This window comes from Podarcis filfolensis (assembly GCF_964270895.1).
Source record: "Podarcis filfolensis genome assembly, chromosome: 14".
Lineage (NCBI taxonomy): Eukaryota > Metazoa > Chordata > Lepidosauria > Squamata > Lacertidae > Podarcis > Podarcis filfolensis.
In genome coordinates this window covers 50,744,145-50,760,371 of record NC_139616.1, presented here as the reverse complement: position 1 = coordinate 50,760,371, position 16,227 = coordinate 50,744,145, and the positions used below count along the sequence as shown (strand labels likewise).

Genomic DNA, 16,227 nt, shown 5'->3' with positions numbered 1-16,227 from the left:
AGTGAGACGTCCGCCAAATAGCATTTGCCCATCCGCAAGCATTAAGTAATAACCCCATATATCCAGGAGACGTCTGCAACTGAAGACGGTACGTTCAAACAACTCTCTGACTTTTAGAAGACATCTGAAGGCAGCCCTGTTTAGGGAAGTTTTAATGTCTGATGTTTTATTGCGTTTTTTTATATTTTGTTGGCAGCCGCCCAGAGTGGCTGGGGAAACCCAGCCAGATGGGTGGGGTATAAATAAATTGTTATTATTATTAGTAGTAGTAGTAGTATTCAGATCTATATCAATCTCACATGCATTGTCTCAGTGCAGGCCTGAAGTGGCAGAGAGAGAAGGAGGGGCGGATATTGGCCATCAGAAGAGCTGGTTGTGTCGACCTTGTAAAGAAGCCCATAGAAATTACTAGCCTGCAGATTTTTTTACTACCCAGCTGGCAGAGGAGCGACAGAGAGTGCCCTTCCCCCTACAGCATCTGCCCTGCATTTCTTGGTTGGTTGCAGAAGAGCTGGGCGTGGGCTTTCTTCCCCTGGCATCTGCTTGCTTCCTATGACTGCCAGTGATGTGCAGTCCGTGGACTAAGGGGACTAGGCTAGTTCCCTAAATGTTCCTGGTAAATTAGAGTACAGTCACACCTCGGGTTGAAGTAGCTTCGGGTTGAGCATTTTTGGGTTGCGCTCCGCGGCGACCCGGAAGTAACAGAACATGTTACTTCCGGGTTTCGCCACTCGCGCATGCACAGACGCTCAAAATGATGTCACACGCATGCGCGGAAGCGGCAAATCACGACCCGCACAGGCACACAGATGCGGGTTGTGTTTGCTTCAGAATGCGAACGGGGCTCCGGAACGGTACCACTGTATTAAAGTGTTGTAAGCAAAATCTGCCCTTTCCCCCTTATGGCGTACCCAGAAGCCCATATAGAGTCCTTAAGTGGGTTCCCTATCGGTAGGAGAAAATAACAGAGGCCAACCAGAGAATATTGAGAAGCAAAGCCTGATCTTTATTGAACTTCTGCAACAGGGTCCTCACTCACCCCATGCAGGAGGCAGGAGGGACCCCGAACAATGGTGCGCACAGCCTTTTTAAATTGCCCACCCTGCAGCCCAAGACCCCCCCCCCCCATACATCACACATACATCACAGAAGAGGCATCTACAACAGAATCCTGTCTGGCAAGAAACCTGTTGATGGGTTTACCTGGCTGTTAATGGGTTTACCTGGAGAGCCGGGGCATCCTTTTGTGATGATAAATACTTAATTCCTGAGTCCAGGTCACAGGCTCCACCATATTCATGTGCCCTTAAGGCAGAATTTGTGAGCAAAGAGACAATGGGGAGGTTTTTTCCATTTCCTCTCTCCTTGCAGAGAAAAAAATTGAGGTCAATTTGGGAGAGTTAAAATGGTTCCAGGAGTATTTTCCTGTACTGCTTCAGTGGTTTATATATTTATGTATGTGTTTGCCTTGTAAATTTATGAACATTTAATTTATATATTTGAGACCTTAAATTCTTATAACAAAAGTACAGTGGTACCTCGGGTTACAGATGCTTCAGGTTACAGACTCCGCTGACCCAGAAATAGTACCTCAGGTTAAGAACTTTGCTGCAGGATGAGAACAGAAATCGTGCTCCAGCGTCACGGCGGCAGCGGGAGGCCCCATTAGCTAAAGTGGTACCTCAGGTTAAGAACAGTTTCAGGTTAGGAACGGACCTCCGGAACGAATTAAGTTCTTAACCCAAGGTAAAGGTAGAGGACAAGAAGTGAGCAAGCTGGCTGAGGGTGGATGGGTGTTTTCCTCCTCCCCAGCCTCTGCTTTGACATCTTCCCCTGGCTTTTAACTGGAGTACAGTGGTACCTCGGTTCTCAAATGCCTTGGTACTCAAACAACTTGGAACCCAAACACTGCAAACCCAGAAATAAGTGTTCCGGTTTGCAAACCTTTTTCGGAAGCCGAAAGTGCTCCATTTTGAGTGTTAAGCTTCCGTATTGAGTGCCACATTTCCATTTTGAGTGTTACGCTGAGGTCTGTCAGTTTTTGCTATTCATTTTGCATTTTTGTTTTTGCGGCTCTTTTCGTCTTGTTTCTGTGACTGTGTGGAACTCAGTTCAGCTACTGATTGATTGATTGATTGATTGATTGTGTAACTGCAGTACATTGTTTATTGCTTTCATTTTATGGATCAATGGTCCCGTTAGATAGTAAAATTCATGTTAAACTGCTGTTTTAGGGGTTGTTTTTAAAAGTCTGGAATGCATTAATCTATTTTGAATTACTTTCCGTGGGAAAGCATGCCTTGGTTTTGGAACGCTTTGGTTTTGGAACGGACTTCTGGAGTTTGAGAACCAAGATACCACTGTATGAGAAACCTGGGAGGCAAACTACTAATCCCCTGAGATGGAGGCCAGGCCGGTCTTTTTTCAATGGCATGTCCTTCCTTTTTCCTTCTATATATATATATATATATCTCCACTGATTTCTTTGTAAGTAAAAAGGCACATTATAAAACCACACAGTAGTCCAGGGTTCCCCAAACTTGAGTCTACAATTCCCATCATTCCTAGCTAGCAGTGGCCAGAGATTATAGAGCTGTGGTCCAAAACCAGCTGAAGACTCAAGTTTGGAAACCCTGCTGTAGGCAGTGAGTTTTTAACCATGAGTAGAGCCTCCAGTAGGGATCACTCCCAGTAGTGATGTATGGAAGTGAGAGCTGGACCATAAAGAAGGCTGATCGCCGAAGAATTGATGCTTTTGAATTATGGTGCTGGAGGAGACTCTTGAGAGTCCCATGGACTGCAAGAAGATCAAACCTCTCCATTCTGAAGGAAATCAGCCCTGAGTGCTCACTGGAAGGACAGATCCTGAAGCTGAGGCTCCAAGACTTTGGCCACCTCATGAGAAGAGAAGACTCCTTGGAAAAGCCCCTGATGTTGGGAAAGATGGAGGGCGCAAGGAGAAGGGGAAGACAGGAGGGCGCAAGGAGAAGGGGACGACAGAGGACGAGATGGTGGAACAGTGTTCTCAAAGCTACCAGCATGAGTTTGACCAAACTGCGGGAGGCAGTGGAAGACAGGAGTGCCTGGCGTGCTCTGGTCCAGGGGGTCACGAAGAGTCCAGGGGGTCACGAAGAGTCGGACACGACTAAACGACTAAACAACAAAGAGCCTCCTGAGTTTCTGAGGCAGTCTCCCTTACCAACTTTTGAGGAGCAATAGTGGAGAAAAGCATCACCCCCTGCCCTTGTGGGATTCCTGGCCGCCCAAGGAAACAAGGATCTCGGGCTGGCTGGAATCCCTTTGGCCTGATCCAGTGAGGCATCCTCATGTTCCTCATTAAAGGCTTCGTTCACAGGCACACTTGGTGGGGTGGCAGGAGAGGGCCTCCTTGGTGGTGGCTCCTCCCAGGCAACTTTGGAACTCCCTGCCTAGGAAAGCCAGATTGGCTCCCTCCCTGCTGTTGTCTCACCAAGTGAAGACCTTCCTGTTCTAACAGGCTTTGGGGAACTGACTGCTTTTAAGGAAAGAGCTGGTCCTGTTTTTTATTTTAATTATTGGTCGTTTCCCCCATGTCATTATTATTATCTTCATTGCAAAACACAGACAAAAACAATACCACAATGACAACTAAACATTAATTGGCTATACATCATCTAACATCACACATACTTTTGACTTCCAAAACACCTCATTGCGCTTCTAAATATTCTTATTTACACACTTCTTATTACATCTGTTACATATCAGGAACAATTTTCACATTTATAATTTTCTTTGATATTCAACATACAATCTACACCTGTCAGGAGATTTGCTTTCTCACAGTATTGTTTTAAATATTCTTTAAATATTGTCCATTCTTTGCTCACTTTCTGATTTGAGTTTTCTCTTATTCTCCCAGTCATTTTTGCAAGTTCCAGGTATTCTATCATCTTCACTTGCCAGTCGAGCTTTGTAGGAATTAAGTCACCTTTCTCATTTTTTGCTACCAGAATTCTGGCTGCCGTGGTTGCACACATAAAGATGCTTCTAACTTTTTTTGGATTTCTGTGGACATAATGCCTAACAGAAAGGCTTCTGTTTGTTTGTTACTTTGTTTTTTGAAAGGGTTTTTTGAAAGGTTTGTTACTTTGTTTTTTGAAAGGGTATTGTAATTATTGGCACTATTTAGTGGGAAGAAACTCCCATAAAAATCCTCATTGTTGCACCTTTCACATGGCTGTTTATTTGTATATATTTTAAAATTTTATATATGGATGTTTTATGATGTCCTATACTTTTAATGCTTAATAGAGGTTTGGCAAAGTAAGTATCGTTTTAATAGATTTTCCTTTTTTTTCTTTTTTATACATTTTTATTAGTTTTTTAACATATCATTTCCAACATTCATTTAACATAACTTCTTATCTTATACAATATTTTAGACTTCCGTCAACAACCTCTGAAGATTTTTCGTTCTTTATCACTTGTTCTGCATTTCTTAATTTCTCTATGACTTTTAATTGTCATTAACTAATAATTCTCTTCATGGTTTTAATAGATTTTTCAGATATGTATGCTTAATTTTTTTAAACGATTCCCCACCTGTAAGCCGCCTTAAATCTCTGCCAGGCAACAAGGTGGGGCAATTAATAATAATAATAATAATGTGTGTTGTTTTGATGCTTGGCATAAAATCCCCTCTTGTTCCCCCTCCCAGGGATCAATGCTCAGGCCCGGAAGCTCCAGCGCAACCGCACCAAGGGCGCCATGACACTTTTGACGGGGTGCAAGAGCCACGCCACGCAGACCTCCCTCCGCCGCACCGTCAGCGAGACCAGCCTCAGCCAGGCGGGCAGTGCCAGTGCCGAAGGGGGGCAGCAGGAGGAGCAGCTGAGGAGGCACTACTCCACGCTGCCCGAGACCCTCCAGTGCCTGGAGAGCGGCAGGGATGCGCAGCCGGCGCCTGCCGGGGACCAAAGTGGCAACAGCCTGCGCTACTCGCTGTACCAGTCTCCGCACCTGCTTCTCCTGCAGGGCTACAGCCAGCAACACGTAAGCAGGCGAGACGCGCCTTTGCTAGGCTCTGCGGCATTTAGGTCTACCACTTTATGTACAGTGGACCCTCTGGGTACAAATTTAATTTGTTCCAGGGGTTCGTGCGCACACTGAAAAATCCGTATCCAGATGCGCTGTTTCTGCGCATGCGCGCGGCATGATAGAGTGCTTCTGCGCATGCGCGAGCGCAAAACCCGGAAAAATACTTCCAGGTTTGCCACTTTTGCAACCCGAAGTTTACGTTACTCAAGAGTAATGTAACCCGAGGGTCTACTGTATGTCTGTGTGTGTGTGTGTGTGTATAGATATAGATATATATTTATCTCCGCCAAGCTAAGCAGTTGGCTCCTTACCTCTCTCGCCCTGACTTAGTCACTGTGATCCACGCGACGGTCACTTCCAGACTTGATTGTAACTCGCTCTACATGGGGCTGCCCTTGAAGCTGACCCAGAAACTCCAGTGGGTGCAGAATGCCGTGGCGAGACTCCTTAAAGGCTCCTCGCCGTAGGATCACATTCACCCGGTGTTATACCAGCTGCACTGGCTCCCGGTGGGGTACAGGATCAGGTTTAAGGTGCTGGTTTTAACCTTTAAAACCCTATGTGGCCTAGGACCCTCGTACCTACCGGACCGCCTCTCCTGGTATGTCCCACGGAGAACCTTACGGTCTTCAAACAAAAACATCTTGGAGGTCCCGGGCCACAGGGAGGTTAGGCTGGCCTCGACCAGAGCCAGGGCTTTTTCGGCTGTGGCTCCGACCTGGTGGAAAGGTCCACAAATGACAACACTTTGGAGGTCCCAAGTTGCAAGGTGGTTAGATTGGTCTCAACTAGAGCCAGGGCCTTTTCAGTACTGGCCCCGACTTGGTGGAACGCTCTATCACAAGAGACTAGGGCCCTGCGGGACTTGACATCTTTCTGCAGGGCCTGCAAGACAGAGCTGTTCCGCCAGGCCTTTGGCCAAGGCACAGTCTGACCCCCTCTTTTGGTAATCCGCACAGAACTCTAGGCCAATGGTTGCCATTAATTTGATTCTGAATTGATTTTAGAATGAATTGATTTTAGAAGGCTGTGTTACTTTGTTAGCCGCTCTGAGCCCGGCTTCAGCTGGGGTGGGCAGGATATAAATAAATTATTATTATTATATATATTTGTAAGTGGTGCACAGAAAAAACTGAAGCAACAGCAGGCAACTTAATCCGTGTCAATTTTTGCAAAATCAAAGTTGCTGTCATTACTACTACAGTGGAACCTCAGGTTACGGCGGGGATCCGTTCCGGAGGCCCCGCCGCAACCCGAAAACAATGCAATGCAAAGTGTTGCGTCTGCGCATGTGCACGATTTAGTGCTTCTGCGCGTGCGTGAACGGCGCGAACCCGGACGTAACTCATTCTGGTACTTCCAGGTTTGCGTCGGTCTCAATCCGAGGGTGACATAAGCCGGAGGCAACGTAACCCAAGGCTCCACTGTATTTGTCCAATTTTGTACAACCGTCCTTCATTCAAAGATCTCAGGGCCGTTCACAACGTAAAAATACAGAACGAGAACTCAAAATGCACAATAAGAACAAGGCAAAACCAATAACCCACAAACACGTGTAAGAGGAACCATGTGTTAGCAACGAGTAAGGCAGATTTCCGTCTTACATGACAGCACCCTTGAATTTGGGAGGGCGGGGGCCATGGGATCGGCTACTTGCCAGGCCTTTTCACCACAAAGAGGCAGGGGGTGCACAAGTTTAGGGTCCTCAGATTTTTCAATTCATTCATTTATTCAGTTGATATCCTCACTGCCTCGGGGGGGGGGGCGTTCCACAGTTTAACTCTGCACTGCATGAAGCAGGATTTCTTTTTATCCATCCCAAATCTTCCAATTCCCAGTGTCATTGGATGCCCATTCAAAGCACATCCTTTACCTCCAACAATTCTGGGGTCCATAGGTCACCCCTGAAAACAAAACGGTCAATATCCTAATGGCATTATATAAATCTCTGGTGCATGCTGTGTACGGTTCCGGTCACCACGCGTCAAAAATATTTTGCAGAGCTGGAAAAGGCTCAGAAAAGGAGTATTGGAAGGAGGAATTCCCTTTCGAAGAAAGCTTGCAACGTTTGGGGCTTTCTAGTTCAGAGGAAAGGTGAGCGAGAGGAAACACGAAAGGAGATGTATAAAATTATGCAAAGCGTACAAAAAGTGGAGAGGGAGTTTTTCCTCCTTCTCTCGTTACACTAGAATTCAAGGACATCTGATGAAGCCAAATGCTGGGTGATTCTGGACAGGCAAAAGGAAGCCCTTCTTCGTGTAACACAGAGTTAGACTGTGGAACTCCCTCCCACTTGAAGCAGGGATGGCCATCAACTTGGATGGCTTTAAAAGAGGACAAATTCACAGAGTGACAGATCAAGCTGATGGATTATGCTGAAATGGCTAAAATGACCAGAAGAATCGGAAATCAGGAAGACCAAAAGTTTAATAAGGAATGGGGGAAATTTATAACTTATCTTAAAGACCATTGTAAGCAGTTAGAATCGTTAGTAGGATTGGAATAAACCTTGTAGTTTGATCGTGAATTTTGGATACAATGGAGAGATAAAAGATTTGGAATTATATTATAAAAGATGCAGGAGGAAATGATTTACAAACAGGACCCACAAAGGGAAGGACGGAAGCCCAGGAGATTTTTGGAATCTTGTGTTTATGTTGTATGTTGAATATGTGACTGTCAAATATATACACACACAAAGAGAACAGAAAGCAGCCAGGTCAGCATGGAAGCTGCTCCCCGGTCTCCAGTGACTCTGTAGTGAACGGAAGGCTCTCTGCACATCCTCAGAGGCACCCTCTCCTTGCTAGCCACGCCGACCACAGGTTGCAGTAGGGTTGAGCCTTGTCATTTGGAAGGAGAAGAAGAAGAGTTTGTATTTGATATCCCGCTTTATCACTACCCGAAGGAGTCTTAACGCGGCTAACATTCTCCTTTCCCTTCCTGCCCCACAACAAACACTCTGTGAGGTGAGTGGGGCTGAGAGACTTCAGAGAAGTGTGACTGGCCCAAGGTCACCCAGCAGCTGCATGTGGAGGAGCGGAGACGCGAACCCGGTTCCCCAGATTACGAGTCCACCGCTCTTAACCCCTACACCACACTGGCTCTCAGGGAACAGATTGATACTGAGTCCATGAAGGTGGGCCTGATCCAGCAGGCTCTTCTGACATTCTTAGGTTCAATCCTTAGCATCTCAGCAATATGACAATATGGAGACAGATGCTCCTTCGTGGACTCAGCATCAAACTATTTCTTGGTGCTTGTTCTCCTGCAAAAAATGGGAACAGGTGAATATTATTAGGAAAAGGGAAACCTCAAAATGATATATAATGAGGACCCACAAAGGGGAGGAGAGAAGTCCAGGAGATTTTTGGAACCTTGGTGTTTATGTTGTATGTTGAATATGTGACTGTCAAATCTTAATCTGAAAAACCGAATAAATAAATTAAAAAGAAAACAGGGTGCTGGCCCAGATGGGTCATTGAGATGGACCATTGACAGTGGGATATAAATGGAATAGAATCATAGAATTTTAGAGTTGGACCTCAAGAGCCATCTAGTCCAACCCCACTCAGTGCAGGAAGGAAGGAAAATATTGAATAAACGTCTTTCTCTGTGTATGTTTGTGGTTTTCTCTGTGCAGGACAGCTTGGTCTATTTGCTGAATCGCGACCAGCACACCGTTGGCCAGAGGACTCAAGCCAGCAAGCCCAGTATCAGCCTCTCGGCTCCGGACATCCTCCCCCTCCATTGCACCATCCGGAAGATCAAGGCGTCCGGCCGCTCGAGCCACCGCCCCGAGGAGAAGCTGGTCCTGGAGCCCATCGCGGGGGCGGCCATCTCCATCAACTTCTCCGAGGTGGGCAGGACAGCGGCTCTCCACCACGGCGACCTCATCTCCCTGGGCCTCTACTACTTGCTTCTCTACAAGGACCCCGTGAAGACACAGCCACTGCCCGCCCAGACACTCATGAGGCTGAAGGCCGCGCGCCGAGCCTCCGAGCCCGAGCTGCCGTCCACCTGCAAGGTCTGCGGCAACCAGGCGAGGGACAAGGGCTCGTCAGCCAAGAAGGCGCCCGCGCCGCAGGGAGCCTCTGGGCGGAGGGGAGGCCGCCGGAAGCTGCAGCTGGAGTTTGACAAGGCCAGCGAGGACCTGCTGTTGCGGAGGATCGTCACGCTCATCGAGCCCACCAGCGACGACCACAAGCTGGCACCTGCCTTCCTCCTCTGCCTCTGCGTCCAGCACTCGGCCGGCCACTTCAGGCCCGGGGAGTTTGGCCATCTCCTCCTCAAGTTGGCCAAGATGATACAGAGGACCGTGTGGGTTAGTATATATTGGATATACAGTCATACATCGGGATAAATATGCTTCAGGATAAGTATTTTCGGGTTGCGCTCCGCGGTGACCCAGAAGCAATGGAGTGCGTTACTTCTGGGTTTCGCCGCTCGCGCATGCGCAGACGGTCAAAATGATGTCACGCGCATGCGCGGAAGCGGCGAAATGCGACCTGCGCAGACGCAGTCTTGCGTTCTATTCAGGGTGCGAACGGGGCTCTGGAACGGATCCCATTCACATCCCGAGGTACCACTGTATTGTGGGATGTGATACATAAGTAGCAGTCAAGTACAACATTCCTCATTTTCCTAGAGTGGACACGCAAGGGGATGTTTGGTCCAGGCAGTCGGAACTTCCTGTTTCCTCCTGGACTGGAGCATCCTTCCTCTGGCATGTGACTAGAGGTGGGTGTGACCTTACCTGTCCAGGTAACAAAAGCACAAGGCACACAGCCCTCCTCCCTCCTTCTCCATCTTCCTTTCGTCATGTGAACTGCAGTGACTGCCAATCTGCAGTCACTGAGATTAACCCCCCATATGGGGTAGACCCACATGTATATATCTTTGTAACTAAGTCTGCCTTCAGGGATCCAACTGTGAACTGATGATGTGTGCAAACTACTTTTATATACTTTACACAAGATTGTGTAAGAAAGGATCTTACCAGGAATCTATACTGAGAAGCTTAAACAAGCCTGCAACCAGCTACCCACTGTGCGTTCAAAGGGGGATGTTAAAACTCTGCTCAGTTATAGAACTTGCTAGCGCAAGTTAGGAAGGATATTAATAAACAGTATCTCCTCTCCTGCCTCCCTGAACATTCCCACATATATAATTGAATCTCTCTCCTTTCGGTCAAAGAGAACAGGGCCTTTTTAGTGGTGGCTCCCTGTTTGTGGAATGCTCTCCTCGGAGAGGCTCACCTGGCACCATCATAGCATGTCCTCTTTAACCTGGCCTGAAGATTGGTTGTCCTTCTGCAAATCTCTGGGTTTCCCTGCTGTGAATGAACACTCACTACTGGGGAGGGGGGGCGGGGAAGGAGGGGGAAATTATTGTGAGAAAACGTGGCTAGCAAGCAACATTGGGACTGGCTGTGCAGATTTGGGTACTTTCTCATCTTCACAGTGTCAGTGATATTTCATTCCCTTTCCCTTTCCCTTTCCCTTTCCCTTTCCCTTTCTTTCTTTCTTTCTTTCCTTCCTCGATTCCAGGAGAAAACAAACGAACTAGCCGAGAAACAGTCGCAACAGTAAGTCTTCTGCATCCAGGATTTCCGCTTCTTTCTGTGAAATGTTGCTTCCAAATAAATGTGCATGTAGGTTTTGGTTTGCATGCCACCCAAACCAAGCTCTGTGTCATCCTGGGGGTGAGGAGGAGGATGCCTCCAAAATACAGCATGCAAATGCATCATATAACAAGCAGTTTTTATCTTAAAGGCAGTCTTCTAACAAATGCAAAGCCTATTCAATTGAAAAGCAAATGATAAAAGGACCTGGTTCTCACAGTACAGCAAGCCATGGTTTATTCGTGCTTTGTGTGAATGCCTGAACCTAGCCAGCAGACTAGCCTTGTTTTGTTTTCTGGCAAGAAATTTCAGCACAATGTCATCGTTCGTTGCTGTTCTTGCTGCTTTTGCTAATTATGCACAGCCTGGAGAAAATGGAGAGAGATTTTTTCGTTTTCCTACCGCTAGAACTATTGGACATGTAGTGAAGCTAGATTGGAAGATTCTGGGTGGATAAAATAAAGTTTCCTTTTATCTATCCCGAATCTTCTGACATTCAGCTCCAGCTCCCAAGAGACAGCCTTTAATAGGAACATTTCTTAATTAAATTTGCTTCTGTAGTTGCATAACCATTCTGGACAGAAATACAGCCTTGGTTTTCGAGCGTCTCGGAAGCAGAATGATTCGGAAGCCAAAAACCGGGAAGTAATTGCTTCCGTTTTCGAATGTGCCTCAGAAATCGAACGGCTTCTGCTGCATGTTTTTCCATTTTTTCAATGGATTTTGCCAACTGCCCATTGATCCTTGGTTTTCGAATGTTTTGGAAGTCAAAGGGTCTTCCGGAATGGATTACGTTAAAAAACCGAGGTTCCACTGTACTTCCTCCAAGAGAGGGAATAAAAAAGGGTCGAAGTGGAGTAAACTGGCTTGTGTCCAGATCTGCTTCCTGACATGTGTATTCTGCAATTCTGCTCAAGTGCAGAAAGGCCTCGGAGACCCCAGAGGGATTTGGGATTTAGCATCCACTTAAACCCCTAGGAGAACCTTCAAACGTCACCCAAAGGCATCATTCTGCCTGCTGGTTGCAGGAACCAATATCACAAACCTGTGTCCCCTTCCCTCCAATGCCTGGCCACACACAACATGCAAGGCCACCACCTGTGATTCCTAATTCAAACCCTGGAGTCCCTGATTCTTGTCTATCTGTTTGTTTATTATTGGAAGTGGGGTCTATTTAGTCCAGGGGTCCGGCACACTTCCTCCGCGCAGCTCTGCTCTTCCCCCCTGGAACCTTTGACTCCAGCAGAGTAAACACAGCGGATGTTGAAGCTTGAACGTTCTGTCGTGTGGTAGCAATAACTCAGGCTGACACGCAGCTCTCCTTATCTTAAAGTCTTTATTGCTGTACAGATCAACACATCGTAAATCTTCCCGGTGAGAGTTCGCCCATGTTGCTCCTTCTCTCCTTAGAGCAAACACGCAGACTGAAAGCACACACAGAAACCACTCCCTTTCCGTGTTCTGTGCCCGCCCTCAGAATGTGAGGCGTCATCACTCAGAACTCTTAACCCTGTAAGTTCTGAGCCCCCTCAACACCCCCTCTCGAATCACATTCTGAGAGGACTTCTGAGTGTTCAACACCTTCCCCATTGCCTTCCGCCCCTTCCTGGCATCGTTGTTAGGCACCTGTTGAACCTCACAAACCTCAGGTTCGCACTGTGCGAAACCAACCCACGCATTTGTGACCTGAAACCTCTCAGGTGGAATTCCCTTTGTTGCCCTTGAAGACCGCCTGGGCACAAACTGGGATTCTTCTCCTGACCCACTGGGGCCAGCTTGTGTGTCTTCCTCATCAGACTCCCCCTCTGACTTGACACGTCTGTGAGCTTTCTCCATTATGCGCACAGGAGATGAGGGCTCACTCTTGGACACTCCCTTAACAACCTGTGGAGACGCCCTACTCTGTTCAGGGACCAGGTCTCCACCAGCAGGTTCGGGCTCTAGCTCTCTTTCCTCCTCAGCGTCAGACAGACAATCTGAGTGAACATCAGAGCGCGCTTTGCGTCTTGCCCAACCATCCTGCTCAAAGAACTCAGCCTGTTTACTGACCAGAAGCTTGGTCTGATCACCTTCTGGGTATGCGAACCTCCACCCCTTTGTCGCGGGTTCATACCCACAGAAGATCATTTCCTGGTACCTTGGACCACCTTCTTGCTGCAACCACTTTGGTACAGGCACCATGGCTCTGCAACCAAACGAACGGAAGAAATGCACCTGTGGCTTCTGTCCGTTGAGCAAGAAATATGGGGTGTCACCTACCACTGCATTGTAGCACCTGTTCATCGAGAAATTGGCCGTTTTTACCGCCTCCCCCCAAAAACTGTGAGGCAAACTAGAGTCATCCAGTAAAATCTCGGATGCTCGGACCAGAGCCTTACTCCTCAGCTCTGCCACGCCACTCTTCTGAGGCGAAGTCACCTTGTGACGTATCCCCCTCTGGCGAAAGAAACCCTTTAGAGCAGACCCAGTGACCTCTGAACCACGGTCAAACTGGAAACCTTGCACCTCGGTGGAGAACCTCTGTTCCACCTCCGCAACCCAATCTTTGATCAGTTGCGTTGCCTCCTCCTTAGCTTTCAGCGTGAAAGCCCATGCGTTCTGCGTATAATCATCTGTCAGCACCATCAGCCACTTGGCCTTGCCCAGACTTGGCTGTGGCATACCTTTAAGGTCTGCATGCACAAGCTCAAAAGGCCTTGTGGTCACTCTCTCTACCCTGGGATGGCTAAATCCCTTGTTTCTGGCTTTCCTGCAAGCCTTGCAATTCAAAGGTTTACCACACTCTTTTACCTTGCAACCTTTGGTGCACTCTGATAACATCTGGACGTCCTCACAGGACCCATGTGACATCCTCTTGTGCCACACGCAAGCACACAACACATGAGTGTGCCCCCCTCCCTCTAGAGGTGATTCCAAAACAAAGAGGTTGTTCTGATTTTTCTCAACACGTGCCAGTTCCTTCCCATCTCTGGAAATTGTACAAACATCTTTTTCAAAACTCACAGAATATCCCTCCTGTAAAAGAGAAGATACAGACAGTAGGCTATGTTTTAACTCAGGGAGAACATAAACCTTCAATTCAGCCTGTAAAAAAGAGACAAACACATTAGTAATATGGGTTACACGGCCCTGTGAACCTGTAGCAAATCTAACTTTTTTCTCAGTGGAAACAGCCTTGCAGTTCCACATTTGTCCATCAGGTGGCGCTGTGACCAGATGGGCATTCGCAGCTGAGTCAACAACCCAACGTAGGACTCTCCCCGCTCTGGAGTTGTCCTTCTTTGTTGCCTTAGCAACTGACTTCCTGCTGCCCCCGACCTTGGAGCTCTCGTTGCAGGTGGTGTTTTCCACAATAGCCATCGAAGCAGTCAACGTCTCTTGTTTCTCACGCCTGCTCCCTCTGCAGGCCCAGTTGCCATGGAAACCCGCCTGGTTCCCATGGGAAATGTCCTTGGGACCTTCCTGCCCTTTGTCTCGCTGTGGACAGCTTCTGCGCAGGTGCTCCGGAGAACCGCAAGCAAAACATCTCCGAGTGGAAAACTTTGCAGCTTTGCCTTTGGTCTTTTCTGCCCCCCCAACCTTTCCAGCAGCCCTCCTCCTTGAGGCTTTTCTGCCGTTGGGAAAATGGCTTTTGGCTTCTGCTGTGGTTTCTCTGCAAACCCCCTCCAGCTCCTGCCAAACAGCCTGGGCACTCTCAAGACCCTTGGAATGGCCTTTCTGGCCTGCACCCCCAAACTCTGGTGCAAAGCCTGCAGAGGAACAGCCTGCCACTGCTTTCCTCTTTCCAGCTTTCAGCAGCTTCCCAGCACACGGCTGCTCATCTCTCTGGCGTGTCAAAGCATCGCAGCAGCTTTCAGACACGGCTTCAGCCCACTTTGGGCTTCCAGGGCGTCCCACAGCCCCTCCTGGACGTCCCTCAGGCTGGCGTCTGGCCCCCTCTGATGTGGCTCCCACTCTTCTCAGTGCCTGCCACTCTCCCCAGGGCTCCTTCCCGTCTGCCTCTTCAAAAGGGATTAACGACTCCTGGCTGTCTGCCATCTCTCCCCGGGGGCCCAGCTTACTTACAGGTACCTCCCGGTCCGGTAGATCTCAGCTCCTCCCAGCACACTCCTGGCTGGCTTTTGGCTGCAGTTTTCACTTCCCAGCGAGCTCCCTTCGCTTCTGCTGGCACCAGCTTCTCCTTGCTGGCCTTTGGCTGCAGCCCTCTCACACGCACGAACGTTGCTTATCTTTATTGCTGACACCCATAACCTATTGGAAGTGGGGTCTATTTAGTCCAGGGGTCCGGCACACTTCCTCCGCGCAGCTCTGCTCTTCCCCCCTGGAACCTTTGACTCCAGCAGAGTAAACACAGCGGATGTTGAAGCTTGAACGTTCTGTCGTGTGGTAGCAATAACTCAGGCTGACACGCAGCTCTCCTTATCTTAAAGTCTTTATTGCTGTACAGATCAACACATCGTAAATCTTCCCGGTGAGAGTTCGCCCATGTTGCTCCTTCTCTCCTTAGAGCAAACACGCAGACTGAAAGCACACACAGAAACCACTCCCTTTCCGTGTTCTGTGCCCGCCCTCAGAATGTGAGGCGTCATCACTCAGAACTCTTAACCCTGTAAGTTCTGAGCCCCCTCAACATTTATTGCATTTATTTATTGCATTTATAAGAGACAGGGGTGGCACTGTGGGTTAAACCACAGAGCCTAGGACTTGCCGATCAGAAGGTCGGCGGTTCGAATCCCCACAACAGGGTGAGCTCCCGTTGCTCGGTCCCTGCTCCTGCCAACCTAGCAGTTCGAAAGCACCTCAAAGTGCAAGTAGATAAATAGTCGTCCACGACTGGACCTAATGGTCAGGGGACCCTTTACCCCTTTACCTTTATTGCATTTATATCCCACCCTTTTCTCCAGGGAGCTCAAGGTGACATGCATGTTGCCCGCCCCCCGACCTCATTTAATCCCCACAACAGCCCTGTGAGGTGGGATAGACTGAGAGGCAGGTAACCAGCAAGCAAGCTTCACGGCTGAGCATGGATTTGAACCCTGGCCTCTCCCAGATCCTAGTCTGATGCTCTAACTGCTACACCACGCTGCCTCTCACACTGCAGATTTTGCTTCAGTTGCATAATCCACATGGGTTGAGGAATGCTGCTTGCCTTGGCACAGAATTAGGGTTGACCACCTTACAGAAGCCTGATCACTTCTTGCGGTTGTTGTTTAGCTCGATGGTGACAAACGGAGTGTGGAAAGGACAAATGTCTCTGCGCGCCAAGTCCGGCCTTTTTCGGTCTCCTTTCTTTGTGTTTATTGTTGCCTTATCTTGTTTGCACAGCAACTCAGCCAGGCTCTCCTAGTGTCCTTTATTTGCTAGGTTGCATTCCTCCTCCGATTCCTTAACAACTCAGGAAGGCATCTGATGAGAGAAGGAGGGGACTTGATTAAGACAATCCATTCAGACAGGGTTGAATTATTATTGCGGCAATCTATATATAAAGCAGAAACAAAAAGCAGCGCTTTGGTGCAAGGGGAAGA

At 48.2% G+C, this 16,227-nt stretch overlaps 1 protein-coding gene across 3 annotated transcripts in view; it reads left to right on the top strand.

Annotated features, from left to right (window-relative positions):
- The window catches only part of RADIL (Rap associating with DIL domain), a 79,470-nt gene that overhangs the window by 40,084 nt on the left and 23,159 nt on the right, over nt 1-16,227 (top strand). For all 3 annotated transcript variants that reach the window (XM_083585584.1, XM_083585586.1, XM_083585585.1), the window contains 3 exons: nt 4,700-5,034; nt 8,723-9,403; nt 10,629-10,666. In XM_083585584.1, the coding sequence (XP_083441710.1) occupies nt 4,700-5,034; nt 8,723-9,403; nt 10,629-10,666 (1,054 nt within the window). The remainder of the gene's footprint in view (nt 1-4,699; nt 5,035-8,722; nt 9,404-10,628; nt 10,667-16,227) is intronic.